The following is a 14,578-nucleotide window of genomic DNA, read 5'->3' on the forward strand; positions in this document are numbered from 1 at the left end:
GCTGATCAGAAATTACAATTCTGCAAAAGTCAGTAAGTTATTTGAATTGTTGCAATAAAGGAAGAACCAAATTAATAATCAGACATAGAACATTACTAGTTTTATAATCAAATTAATAATTTTAGCCATAACTCTACCAAACATTACTTAAAACAACGAGAACAGCTCAAGTTTAATTCTTTGCACCTATCAGTGGAATGGAATGATTTTGCTTCCCCAAGAAAGGAGCATTAAAACCTTTGACCTCAGTGAACCCACTGCTGGTATTCTTTTAAACTATACACATTAATCAAACTATTAGGTGTGTAACTCATTTGATCTAAAGAAGTTTCTTGCATTCAAGAAAACTATTCTAAGAATACATCTTTCTCATCCACTACTAGTGGACAACAACAAGCTGACAGCTTCATGAGACTTTACAGGTATTTTTGAAGATATAACTCTTGAATGGAGATAAATAGAATAATGATGTATAAGCTGAAAGGTTTAGGAATGCAGAGTCCTTAGCTTTGGGTCTTAGATTTAAAAAAAAAAAGGAGATCATCTACAGGTTATTGAACAGAGACAACCTATTTAAAGACATTTGGAAGCTGTTCATGGACAAGATATTGATGCATAACGATACTGATATGCAGAGCCAATTCTGCTCTTAACATTAAAGAAATAAATACATTGGGACAACATTTAGGGCCTGATCCAAAGTAACTGGGAGTCCTTCTATTGACTTAATTGAGCTTTTGCTCAGGTTCCTTGGCTAAAAGTGTGTTTTGGGGGGGGGGGGAGACGACGACGACGACAGAGAAAGAATCAAGCCTATCCCTCTATGCTTAACTCATTATCACAGGCATGAATATCTTCAAAAATCTGATGTGCAAGATCATTGATTGTCCATCACCAGCTCCCAAACCCTGTGTATTGGAATTGGTAAAGAATGGAATGACTTTACACTCAGCATGTCCTTGCTACTATGTATTGAAAAAAAGTAGCTGTAAAAATAAACTCATCATACACCAAACCGTGATGCACAACTTCAAATACGGTATCCTAAGAGTTTCTACTCTTTATTTAGATGGCATAATCAATTAGGAGACGAGACACACAATTAGTTTTTTTAAATATGAGACAGTGATTTATTATCACATTTTAATAACTGTGTGTAAAGCTAGACCCAAGAAAGCACAAACAACAGCCGGTATCTGTTAGCACTGAAAGTTGGTTGAAACTTTAGGCAAATAATTAACCTCCTGGCCCTTAGCTTTAAAACCCCAAAAAGCAGTTCATAGAATTTCTTTCACAATTTATGAACAATCAATGGAATTTATGCCACAGTCAGAGGATTCTTTTGCTGAATTAACCCCAGCTCCCTCTGACCCTGAGAAGCCATAAACCAACAGGATATAGCAGGGAGAGAATGTGCTATAGTGTTTCGGCTGACCTACAGAGCGCTGTCTCTGTCATTCCAGAGCTGGAAACCCAGATGATGAATTACAGAGCAACATGCCAGGCTCAGACCCAAACATCCACCTTCTTATACACATGCACACACAGACGGCTTCACTCACCCCAAACTGGCAGTTACAGCTGAAAGGGCAAGTACTGTTAGGCCTCATTTACAGAGTCCTATTCTAAGATAAAAGAGAACAGAAAATTGCTTATTGAGGGAGCGTGCACACATCTGTGAGTAACAACATTTGAGAACATGTACCATGTATTAAATAACAGTGAAGACGTTTACTTTAAATTTTAGAGATGGGTTACTATGCTTGTGAAAGATACTTTGTAAAGCAGGGTCTTTCAAACTGTGGATCATGGTGAGACTGCAAATGGGGTCAAAGTGGGTCACAATAGGTCATATAAAATAAATTCAATATATCATATGGTAATACTGGATCCATAACATAAGACTTGTAATGGTATGTCTCTTTCAGGCCAATGTAGTGTTGTAACCTGAGCATCCCATATAGGAGTTCAGCTGGATTGGTACAGGATGCCAGAGCCCCTACTAATAAAAGAAAATTTGAGCCCATGTGTGCCTGGATTTACCTAAGACAAAACAGGACAAGCCCCACTGAACACAGTTATATACAACATGAATCACCAGTACCCATGCTGAGAGAACGCGACAACCCATGTCACTGAATTGGGACACCAGCCACGTCTGCTGAAATCACTAAGACCTGAAGGCATTTCTGGGACATTCACAACTGTGATGTTCAGTCTTTGTCAAAACTCAGCTCTGGCTGGGGAGGGGTGACCCAGAAAGATGGGATTGTTTCATTCATAGCTCAGAATGAAATGAGATATGCAGAAATGTGATGACAAACACAGGAGGGTATAATTTTGCATTGATTTAATTCAAAACCACAGTGTTTAATGGATGCCAACAGCATGAAGTCTTCAAAATTATTGCAACGTTTAGAAAAGATGGTTTCATGTTTAATAAGCAGCCAAGCTCTCTTACTGCTCAGATAATCTCCTAAAAACCTGTCAAGTCTTTCCCAAAGCAGTTAAAAGTAATAAACTTTATTTATTAAAGGCCATCAAAAGAATTCTTGACTTTTTGCACTGCTTTCTGATGACAGGGATTCCCTTCACTGGCAACTCATATTTCCCTTTGCAGTGATGTAGCCCCTCAGAAGGTGAAGCACGACTTTGACCCTTTCAATTAACTGGAGAAGTACAGATTGTCCACAATGAACAGCAATCTCCCCTTTTTGACAACTTCAGTGATTCATCTTGGTGGCACACATGGTCTAACTTTGCTGACATCTTTGGTTACCAGGGAAAAACTGAACTCTTCTCTCTTCCTGGAGAGGGCAGAGCCTCCACAGGCTCCTTTCACCCACAGCCCATTTGCTCCAAGATATTTTTTTTCTTGGGGGGAGAGAGGGGGGAGAAGGAAGGGGTTGCTGCCCTTCACACCTCAGAGAGCACCTGAAGCTCCCATTGGTTGTAATGTTGTGGAAGAAACAGATATGGAGGACAGAAGAAGAAATACAGATACATTAGGGGATAGAAGGAGGAAGAGATATGGGTTGAAGCTTGTGGATGAAAGTCTTGCAAGGTTTTGAAAAGTTGGGTTGTCAGTGAAAGAACAAAGAAAAAGAGAGGGAGGGAAGGAGAGGTTGCACTGCAGTTCTTTATTATTTATTATGCCTACCCTGACCTTAATTTCCTTTTGTATTTTTAGTTTGTTTTTTAATTTTCTTTAGCTAAACTATATACAACTATTTCAGCAGAATTCTCTTTTTTACACCTGCTATGAGGGATAACTTTCACATTCATTAGAGAATAAGAGCTAAACATATAAATTAATTTCATCCTTTTAGCCAGTCCATAAAAGATTTTTGTCTGGCTACATGATCAGATATGGGACTATTGAAATTACCAGTATCCTGCACTGGATGCATTTAGACGTGTAAACTGTATCACAAAACAGCTTTTATCTTAACAGATAGCCATGGTAGAAGAAAGTGATTAAGACTTTTACCAAACATAGTAGAAAGCCAAGTGATTAAACATACACATGCTGTCATCTTCCTGCAACCCAAATTTGTTTATGCAAAAGTGAACAGACTGTCACAGGAAGCCTATTTGTTAACAGCAGCTTTGCATGTCAAACTCAAACCTACATCCTTTCATGCTGGAAGCAAACCATCACTAAAACTTTCAGCTACATGCCAATTACTTGAATTAAATCTGTAGTGGGTGGTAACTGAAATCCGCCAATATGACTGATTTGTTTTTCAGCATGTTTGTATAAATCCTGTGTACACTGAAAATAATAATATGGTTTGGGTGCAATTATGTACACAAGATTATGTGACACACACAAATGGGTATCAGGACATTATAATGAAAGAGACTTTGTGACAAAAACAACTTTGAGTAGAGTTGGGCTTAGGAACAGAATGTTTGGATCTGGATTAGATATAGGATAGGATTGGAATCTGAGGCTGGATCAAGACTAGGGTCTGAATTTGGATTTTATACTGTTGCAATTTTGCACGTTTTTTGGGAGATTTCAAAACCATATCAAAACCAGAACTGGGAAACAGGCCCCTTGTCGTTCTGGATTCAACCCAGAAACCAAAAGATAAGGGTGAAGTTCAGATCTAGGGATTCAAACCCATACTGCTTGATCTGACATTTGAAAGGGCGCAGATTTGAGAGACTCTGATGTTGGCACCCTTTCGTCTATGAAGATTTTAAAATGGTCACAAGAAGTTGCTATGTTTCCATTTTCTCCCAGAGTCATTTGGGCCCGAGAGAAAGTACAAGCTTTAGAATCATTCTATAGTCTGGTGATTAGAGCATTCATCCGGGAGGTGGGAGACCCAGGATCCAGTCCCTCTGCTCCAGTGACCATTTATTCAGAAAGCAACAGCTTCACCAGGAGAGCTTGAGGGAGCTTCACACCAGAATATCCCACAGCCCAATGATGACAGCATTCACCTGAACAGATTCCAGTGTAAATCCCTTTTCCTCCTCAGGTGGAGAGGGGACTTCAGCTGGTGGTCCCCTATAACCCAGCGGAGTACCCTACCCCCTGGGACCTGTTCCGGACTGCCCCCCACCAGCTATTTTGTCTGAACTCACTCAAGGGGACTGATCCAGTAGATGCCCTCTGAGCATGCTTACTGGATTGAGCCCTGCACTCAACTTAGGTGGAGGAATGCCTGCCTTCCCCGGTTTGTGAATTGCTGTGGGGCTTAGGCAGGAGATAGGGGCCCAGGTATCTACAGGGAGGCAGCATGCTCAGAGGCAGAAACATAGACCGCTAGGGAACTTTTACTTTGAAAACTTAGGCATCAAGTGAGTTTGTGCATTGCAGTGATCCCAAAACAGGGACTTTTGTAAATTCAGACCAAAGAGTCTTAACAGGGCAAGAGTGACCCACACCCACTCTCCTAATGCAGCAGATAAGACCCCAAAAGGATCCTTCCACTTGTCCCTAAAAGACAGCCTTAGTAGATTCTAGAATTTGTCTGCAACACATGCCTCTCAATGCATACCACCTTCAAAAAACAAGCTAGGGAACTTCAATGCAGAATGCTGCTAGACACTAAAAAACATGGACTGAACAGAGTCACTGGTTTTATGGCTCATGGCAACAATTTGTAACACATCCTACTGCCTGCTAAAACTGCCCAATCCATTTTAAGTGGTCTCCTACAGCATGTGTGAAACCTTTATGCTCAGAATTCTCTCTCACCTTGTATTTAGCTCAGACACTCTGGTTACCTTCCCCAGACCTGAAGAAGAGCTCTGTGTAAGCTTGAAAGCCTCTCTCAGAAATGAGGACCTCTAGCTGCACCTGCCCAGTTGTCAGGCAGCCAACAATCGCAGCTAGGCCACAGCAGAACCACCTGATTGGTTAAGGCAGTCAGGTGGCTTGCTATTAAACCCAGCAGCTGGGAGGATCAGTGGCTGCATAATGCACACACCCACAGATTGTCTGCCTCCCTGTGCTCACCTTACTCCAAGCCTTGCTCCTGCTTACTCCTACATTACTCCAGCCTAGACCCTGTCGTGCACCCACTCTTGTTCCAGTCTTGCTCATGCCTTGGAACCAGCCCTGCTCCTGCCTCCCTTGCATGAGGTAATCTGGTTCTGACCCTTGGCCCTGGTTCTGACTGTCTGCCTCACTCCTTGGTGCTGGCATTTGGATTTTGACTCAGTTTTGACCTTTGGCTCCAGTCGCCATCTCCGACTCTATTTTGGCCTTGTGCTCAGGCATTTGGACTCCGAGCCCTAGACCTGATTCCTGCTCCACACACTAGACTGCCTATGAGCCAGTCTCCTGCCACCTTGTCCCTTCCACCAACAGAAGCTGATCCAATAAAATATATTCCCTCACCAAACTTGTCTCTCACGCTAATATTCTGGCATGTGTGAAGCGTCTCTCTAACTTCACCTCATCTTGTACTGCCCACAAGAACCAGAAATCACTAACATGGTGATACATTTATAGAATCAGTTTTTGCTTCCAAAGGCGAAAACAACAAAACTGACCATCTAATTTATATGCAATAAATTTTTAGTCAATCAATGTGATTGCATCAATCCAATATTTGATAGCACGATATTCTTTACCATCGGAACTATGGTGATGTCTCAAAACACTAAGGGCCATTTTCTGCTTGCCTTACTTATGGGAGTTGTTCCATTCAAGTCACTGGGGAAGATCCTCAACTGGTGCTAACTGTCATAGCTGCACTGAAGTCATGTGAGACTACACAAACAAGGGTAGCAGGATTTTGCTCCAAATTAATCAGGCCAGAACAGCAGGCTGATTAGTAGGAAAGTTCTTTCATGGACAAACAGATGGGTAATCAGATAGTCTAATGGGATTTTTGTAATTGTTATGTTTGAAGCATGGTAGCTGTTAATCAAGTTAATCAGGCAAAAAGAGCACTAAAAATCTCAAAATGCTGTGATAAGTCACCCAGTGTGTAAAACGGTAGTTAGATTGCTAGAAATATTTTTGTTATATATCTAAAGAACTAAGTTCTCTTTACCACATAAGCTACTGTACCTGTATGACTCCGAATATGAACTCTTAATGTTCCATTGCTTGCAAACTTCTGTCCACAATATGGGCAAATTTTCTCCTTTTCCCCTGTGTGTGTCTAGATAGGAAGGAAAGAAAAAAAAAGTTAAGAAGAAAAGAAGATTTTGCATAGCTTTAAAGAATGAGGATCCACAGAAGATTCAATAGACTTGACATTGACCATTTCTCTTTTGTTTTTTTCTCTATTTTATTTTTTTTTCTTCCAAGCTTATATTTCCTTCCACAGTCATTCCATATTTGATTCCATGTCATCAGGCAGAGATTCTAAAGAATTAATCATAGATGTTCTTTTAGTCCACAAAATAGCTAAAGTTTCTAAACTAATCTCATTACTGATTGTAAAATAAACCTGTTTATCAAATCTAACTACAGTTTCACTGAGTTTATAATTCCTTTAATAGTTTGGTTTATAAACATTTGATTAATTTGTATGTGCTTTTGGAAATATCCAATGGGGGGGGGGGGTGACAGGGGACTAAGCAGAAAACTGCTTAGCCAAACTTCTGTCACTCCAGCTCCAATTAAGAGAGGTGAATTGTAGGTGGGCAGATCACCTGGCCCTGATCGGGAAAGCTGGAACAGCTGCTGCCTCATCAGGCTGGGGCTGGATAAAAGTCCCAGGGGAAGGAAGCCAGGGGAGGAGCTGGACAGGCTGTAAGCTGTATTAGAGGGAAGGCAGTGAGGGGAAGCAGAGAGAGCTAGCTTTCCCCCTCTCTCCTGCTGGTGGCCTGTAAGAAGGGGACTATGTGTATGGTGGAAAGGTGGTGGGAAGACAACCTGTAAATAAAAGCATCAGGTGAGCACTGTACCAAGGGTCTCTGTGTGACTTTCTCAGCCCAGTGGGGGCAGGAGCCAGGAAGGCCCTGCTGGGACCTCGCTACATGGGAGCAGGATATTTTCAGTGCCAAATACTATTTCCAGTACAAAACAGGAAATAGTGCCTTGATTTCTTCAAGGCAGCATTAACCTCAATAAAATAAGCCCACTGCCTAAAAGCTTGTGTTTTTGTCTAGTCTTATTTTATTTTATTACAAAATAGACTACAGTTTGATTTGTCCTTTAGATAATTGTTTCTCTAGGAAAAAGAACTGGAATTGGTGTGTGAGGGAACTTTCTCCACAACTTCTGGTTCTAACTGGCTTATGAGATCTAATTGTAACATAATTTGGAGCAGAGTTTAAATATAACTCAACAAACAGACAGTCCTTCAACATACAAAACTCTAATTCACTTCAATGCATATAGGTTGCAAGATGGACCCTATGTATTTAATGAATAATAAATATTAGATTAATCAATTTATGGAAATTTCTGTAAAATATTTTTGTGCATCTCATACTTTGATAAGGAATCTATTCAAGTGTATATTTCATAGTATGCTTGTGTTAACTGGCAGCTTTGGAAGAAAAAAGTCTGTTTCAAGGCAAGAATTGCTATAAACCTATTATGAACATCTGTGGACACAATTTCAAATTCTACACAGTTATTTTCATATGTATCTCCATTTGCAAGACAAACCGTGAAAGACTGTGTTCTTGTGGTATTTCCAGTTTGAACCAAATGATGCAATGCTGGAGATCTTATAAAAATCAGTCTTTCTTGCGAGATGTTCATGAACCCTAAAAAGTTGAGAACCACTCAGCATCTTTTGAGGTTAGACCATAGTTCGCTATTTTTTATTCAGAACATTTTAGTCTATATTTTGAATACTCAAAATTATTTGGACTACTATCCGCTGGCTTAAAAACAGCAAGAAAAACCCCTTAATTTGGTCCACATTTCGTGTAAAAAGATCAGCTCTATCATTTATGTATGTCACCTAAATTTACTTGAGTGACATACATAAATTAAGGTTTCAGAGTAGCAGCCGTGTTAGTCTATATTCGCAAAAAGAAAAGGAGTACTTGTGGCACCTTAGAGACTAACAAATTTATTTGAGCATAAGCTTTCATGAGCTACAGCTCACTTCATCAGATGCATTCAGTGGAAAATACAGTGGGGAGATTTATTAAGAAATCAGATCTGAAAAATACAGATTGCCATGTTTAGGCAATACTGAAGACAAGAAATTATAGCTATTTGGAGTTATTTTTGTATGCAGTTATATTTTCAGACTGCACTTCCTACTCCAACAGCTATATTCCAGGTTTACCAAGATAAGAGTTAATATTTTTATTGTATAAATAAGAAAAATGTTAGTTACGGTTAGTCAAAAGGCTATGTGCGTGTGTGTACACACACATACTAAATTCCCTGTGGATAATAGAAGAGCCCACTCCTCCCCTGGGTAAACTGCTTTCATCATTATCTGAAAGAGCAGCACATTTCTTGAACTTCAGCTTTTCTGTATCTTATTATCAGATACATTTTACCATGAAAACACTAACTTGTCTTCTTAAACTTAAAGTAACTGATAATCTAATTAAGACTATAAACTTCACCATCAGTCATACACAGATAGAACACATGACTTTCTTGAGGTCTCTTTGTCCCTCCCAATAATTTTATTCCTACAATGATTAAAAATTCAATTTCTAGGTTTACTTTCCTTATTAAAAGCCTTACTGAGATATATAATGTTGACATAGCTCAGCTTATCAAATGCATCAGCATAGATAAAACACAGTCGGATCAGAAAGTTAAGACTGTGCTTACTGGCCAATACCTTTACCTATCAACTATAAAAACCAACCTAGAGTGATGTACTGAGCATTTGCAATTTTCACTGACTTCAATGGGAACTAAGAGCATTCAGTATTAGAGGTAGTGTTCAGTACCTTTGCATAATTGGCCCTTTTATGGCTAGAATGTCATACTGCCATATTGTACAGCTATTTTGAAGGAACAAAACTACCACCCTGAACATAAAGGTAACGAAAGGACCACTTTGCAGTGAAAGCTGTGGGTGTGGATTCTTGCAGATTTTCACATATTGCTCTGAGGCCCCAGTTCAGGAAAGCATTTTAAGCATATGCTTAAGTATGTGCTTAATGTTAATATGGATATTTTCCTTAACTGGGGTCTAACAGTATAGCTCAAACTAACCTGGAGAAGATGCTCTCCCATTCGATTCTAAACATTCTATGTTGCTGAAACTAACAGCACAGATTGATTTACATTGAACAGCAACTTATTCCACACCTAAGCACATTTACTGAATGTGACTACTCATAGTGGAAGGTACTACTCAAAGACAGGAAGGATGTCAAAATCTGGCCCCTATTTCATTTGTTACTTTATCAATTATTGACGGTAACAATTACAGTCACTTGAAGTTATTTGACTGTACTTGCGTCTAAACTGTGTATTTACTACGCATGATATCAGGATTATCTAGACAAAAATGTTTTCAATACAAAAATAAAAGGTAACATCAAAATATTGATTGTGAAAAAGCAGAAAACATTCAATAAGCTCAAACTGATTCTCTTCCCACAATGAAAGGCTGAAATATTTGAACATATATTGTGAAGCTTGTTGGAATTAAAAGGGATTCTACCTAACAGTTACAATGTGATCACAACCATGTTATCTTACGAATAACCTAAACACTGGGAAACAGCAACTCCCATCTCAGGGCTACCACTAGCCTTCTTTTCTGAATAAAGATTTATCAGTCTACTGAATTGTATACAGACAGGATGGTGTCTACCCTTCTCTGGGGAGTTGTTTGAAAACATTAACATTCTTCATTTAGGATTACTGACTGTATTTCAAATGGGACAGCAGAGGTAAGATTACTAAACCATTCATCCCACTGACAAATTCAGTTTTTAAAACTTTGCATTTAATTCTTCGCAGGTCAGAAAAATAATTCTCATTTTGATTGAAAAATCCTCAGCCATTATAAAGTTATACATTCTTTAGTCTTCAGTAAATACCTTAACTCACATGGTATGCATTACACTGTAGTCGAAGTTAAAGTAAATGGGATACAATTTCAAAATCCAACAAACACGCACTTTTCTCTCCATGACGCCAGGGATATGAATGTTAAATCCATCTTGATTAGGATAAGGTTGTTTAGAAGTTTTATATATCTTCTATGGCAACATTGGGGGAGTCCAGATAGACAACTACTAATTCATTCAGAATAACCAAAAAAATCACAGTATTCCCTGAAGCAATACGTAACTTCCGCAGGAGTTCTTGGTTGCTCAAATACATGGCCAGTCTTATTTATAATAGCAGCTCAAAATGGTAGTGGTTACAATAGAGAATGAACCAAAGAGACCAATGGGATAAAGGATAGGTACTTCTCATTTTTTAAAATAAAAACTAATTATCTGTTTTTTAATTAAAAAAACAAATATTTTTAGGAATATGTTTAAAGTCTGGTATTTATTTAGTATTTATGATCCTCAGATCTCATGATTCATCCTTAGCAGGATCTCTTAACAAGGAAAAAAGAGAAAATTAATAAGAAAGCATTAAAAAAACCTCAAACCCTGCAATCTGGATCTTAGATACACTATGGATCAATTCTCCATTCAAGTTTGTGTGACTAATACATGTGGATGAAAAGAAAAATAAAGAACAATAAGTCCCTTCGTTGGGACTTACTTCGCGTCTTAGATTTAACTTCTTCATGTCATCTGGGGTTAAAATGAGAGTGTGTTTTTAATAATTATCTTAACAATAAAAACTGTTTAAATTACGAGTCACATGCCCTGAAGTTCTCACTCTGTCCTTACTGCAGCAAAACTCCATTGACTTCAAAGGAATATTTGCTGGAGTGAGGACTAAGTTAAAACTTTAGAATTTGGCTGTTTGACTCTTATACAATTTTCTATTTTATGATACACAGAATACTTAGTGATAACAGTAAGACAGACACACTTTCAAATCAACCCAGTTCTTCAGAAGGTAAAGGACTAGTTTGGATGGGGGGATTTATAGTTAGGACAACAGTTCTCTTTGGAGACATTGGGCCTTAAGGTCATGGCTACAGTGTAAAGTGATATACAGCTGTCACAAGGACTTTATTCACCTGGTAACAGTTACAAAGTTATTATTAGAATCATAGAATATCAGGGTTGGAAGGGACCTCAGGAGGTCATCTAGTCCAACCCCCTGCTCAAAAGCAGAACCAATCCCCAATTAAATCATCCCAGCCAGGGCTTTGTCAAGCCTGACCTTAAAAACTTCTAAGGAAGGAGATTCTACCACCTCCCTAGGTAACGCATTCCAGTGTTTCACCACCCTCCTAGTGAAAAAAGGTTTTCCTAATATCCAACCTAAACCTCCCCCACTGCAACTTGAGACCATTACTCCTTGTCCTGTCCTCTTCTACCACTGAGAATAGTTTAGAACCATCCTCTCTGGAACCACCTCTCAGGTAGTTGAAAGCAGCTATCAAATCCCCCCTCAGTCTTCTCTTCTACAGACTAAACAATCCCAGTTCCCTCAGCCTCTCCTCATAAGTCATGTGTTCCAGACCCCTAATCATTTTTGTTGCCCTTTGCTGGACTCTCTCCAATTTATCCACATCCTTCTTGTAGTGTGGGGCCCAAAACTGGACACAGTACTCCAAATGAGGCCTCACCAATGTCGAATAGAGGGGGACGATCACGTCCCTCGATCTGCTTGCTATGCCCCTACTTATACATCCCAAAATGCCATTGGCCTTCTTGGCAACAAGGGCACACTGCTGACTCATATCCAGCTTCTCGTCCACTGTCACCCCTAGGTCCTTTTCCGCAGAACTGCTGCCTAGCCATTCGGTCCCTAGTCTGTAGCTGTGCATTGGGTTCTTCCGTCCTAAGTGCAGGACCCTGCATTTATCCTTATTGAACCTCATCAGATTTCTTTTGGCCCAATCCTCCAATTTGTCTAGGTCCCTCTGTATCCTATCCCTGCCCTCCAGCGTATCTACCAGTCCTCCCAGTTTAGTATCATCCGCAAATTTGCTGAGAGTGCAATCCACACCATCCTCCAGATCATTTATGAAGATATTGAACAAAACCGGCCCCAGGACCGACCCCTGGGGCACTCCATTTGACACCGGCTGCCAACTAGACATGGAGCCATTGATCACTACCTGTTGAGCCCGACAATCTAGCCAACTTTCTACCCACCTTATAGTGCATTCATCCATCCCATACTTCTTTAACTTGCTGACAAGAATACTGTGGGAGACCGTGTCAAAAGCTTTGCTAAAGTCAAGAAACAATACATCCACTGCTTTCCCTTCATCCACAGAACCAGTAATCTCATCATAGAAGGCGATTAGATTAGTCAGGCATGACCTTCCCTTGGTGAATCCATGCTGACTGTTCCTGATCACTTTCCTCTCATGTAAGTGCTTCAGGATTGATTCTTTGAGGACCTGCTCCATGATTTTTCCGGGGACTGAGGTGAGGCTGACTGGCCTGTAGTTCCCAGGATCCTCCTTCTTCCCTTTTTTAAAGATGGGCACTACATTAGCCTTTTTCCAGTCATTCGGGACTTCCCCCGTTCACCACGAGTTTTCAAAGATAATGGCCAATGGCTCTGCAATCACAGCCACCAATTCCTTTAGCACTCTTGGATGCAACTCATCCGGCCCCATGGACTTGTGCACGTCCAGCTTTTCTAAATAGTCCCTAACCACCTCTTTCTCCACAGAGGGCTGGCCATCTATTCCCCATGTTGTGATGCCCAGCGCAGCAGTCTGGGAGCTGACCTTGTTAGTGAAGACAGAAGCAAAAAAAGCTTTGAGTACATTAGCTTTTTCCACATCCTCTGTCACTAGGTTGCCTCCCTCATTCATTAAGGGGCCCACACTTTCCTTGGCTTTCTTCTTGTTGCCAACATACCTGAAGAAACCCTTCTTGTTACTCTTAACATCTCTTGCTAGCTGCAGCTCCAGGTGCGATTTGGCCCTCCTGATTTCATTCCTACATGCCCGAGCAATATTTTTATACTCTTCCCTGGTCATATGTCCAACCTTCCACTTCTTGTAAGCTTCTTTTTTATGTTTAAGATCCTCTAGGATTTCACCGTTAAGCCAAGCTGGTCGCCTGCCATATTTACTATTCTTTCGACACATCAGGATGGTTTGTCCCTGTAACCTCAACAGGGATTCCTTGAAATACAGCCAGCTCTCCTGGACTCCTTTCCCCTTCATGTTAGTCCCCCAGGGGATCCTACCCATCCATTCCCTGAGGGAGTCAAAGTCTGCTTTCCTGAAGTCCAGGGTCCGTATCCTGCTGCTTACCTTTCTTCCCTGTGTCAGGATCCTGAACTCAACCAACTCATGGTCACTGCCTCCCAGATTCCCATCCACTTTTGCTTCCCCTACTAATTCTTCCCGGTTTGTGAGCAGCAGGTCAAGAAAAGCTCCCCCCCTAGTTGGCTCCTCTAGCACTTGCACCAGGAAATTGTCCCATCCCCCTTAGAGATGGGCTTAAGTTTGGATCTAGATTCAGATCTGAATTTCCTCAAAGTGCAAGGGGCTGCAGGAAGGTACTTTTAGACAAAGGGCTTAGTACATGTCTAATTATTATGTAACCTCTTAAAATCTTATATGGTGTTTTACTGGCTATCACTTGGTAGACCCTTCAGGATTTTCCCCTGCATAATTAGACCAACGTTGCACACACAAAAATCATCATCCAGTGACCTCGGTTTGACAACAGTATTTATATTTCTCAAATAAAGGATTTAATGTGCTTTTAAAACAAATGTTATACGCAGATTATGAGAAATATCTTCCATCAGACATCAATGCTGTAAATTTGTACCTACAGTTTTCATTACTGTTAATTGCACCCATAAAAGACACAATTACTTCAAACATCTGCATGAGCACAAGCTGAACAGACAGACATCTCTCAGATTTGCACACAAAGCAACTGCATTTTGCAACCACAAACTGTATCTTTTGAGGAGGGACATATGATTGTGTCCACAAAATTAGAAGCCATTTTTCAAAATGTTGACTCATATATAATTATGTCTCTGTGTGCACATTATATAGATATATATATACATACATACATATACACACATACACACACAAAT

The 14,578-nt window shown here is 40.1% G+C and overlaps 1 protein-coding gene across 3 annotated transcripts in view; it reads right to left on the bottom strand.

The window, feature by feature from the left end:
• PRDM5 (PR/SET domain 5) overlaps positions 1-14,578 on the bottom strand; it is a 135,087-nt gene that overhangs the window by 45,519 nt on the left and 74,990 nt on the right. For all 3 annotated transcript variants that reach the window (XM_084627053.1, XM_084627052.1, XM_084627051.1), the window contains one exon: positions 6,539-6,632. In XM_084627053.1, the coding sequence (XP_084483179.1) occupies positions 6,539-6,632 (94 nt within the window). The remainder of the gene's footprint in view (positions 1-6,538; positions 6,633-14,578) is intronic.

The sequence above is a fragment of the Lepidochelys olivacea genome (genome assembly GCF_965140295.1).
Source record: "Lepidochelys olivacea isolate rLepOli2 genome assembly, chromosome: 4".
Lineage (NCBI taxonomy): Eukaryota > Metazoa > Chordata > Testudines > Cheloniidae > Lepidochelys > Lepidochelys olivacea.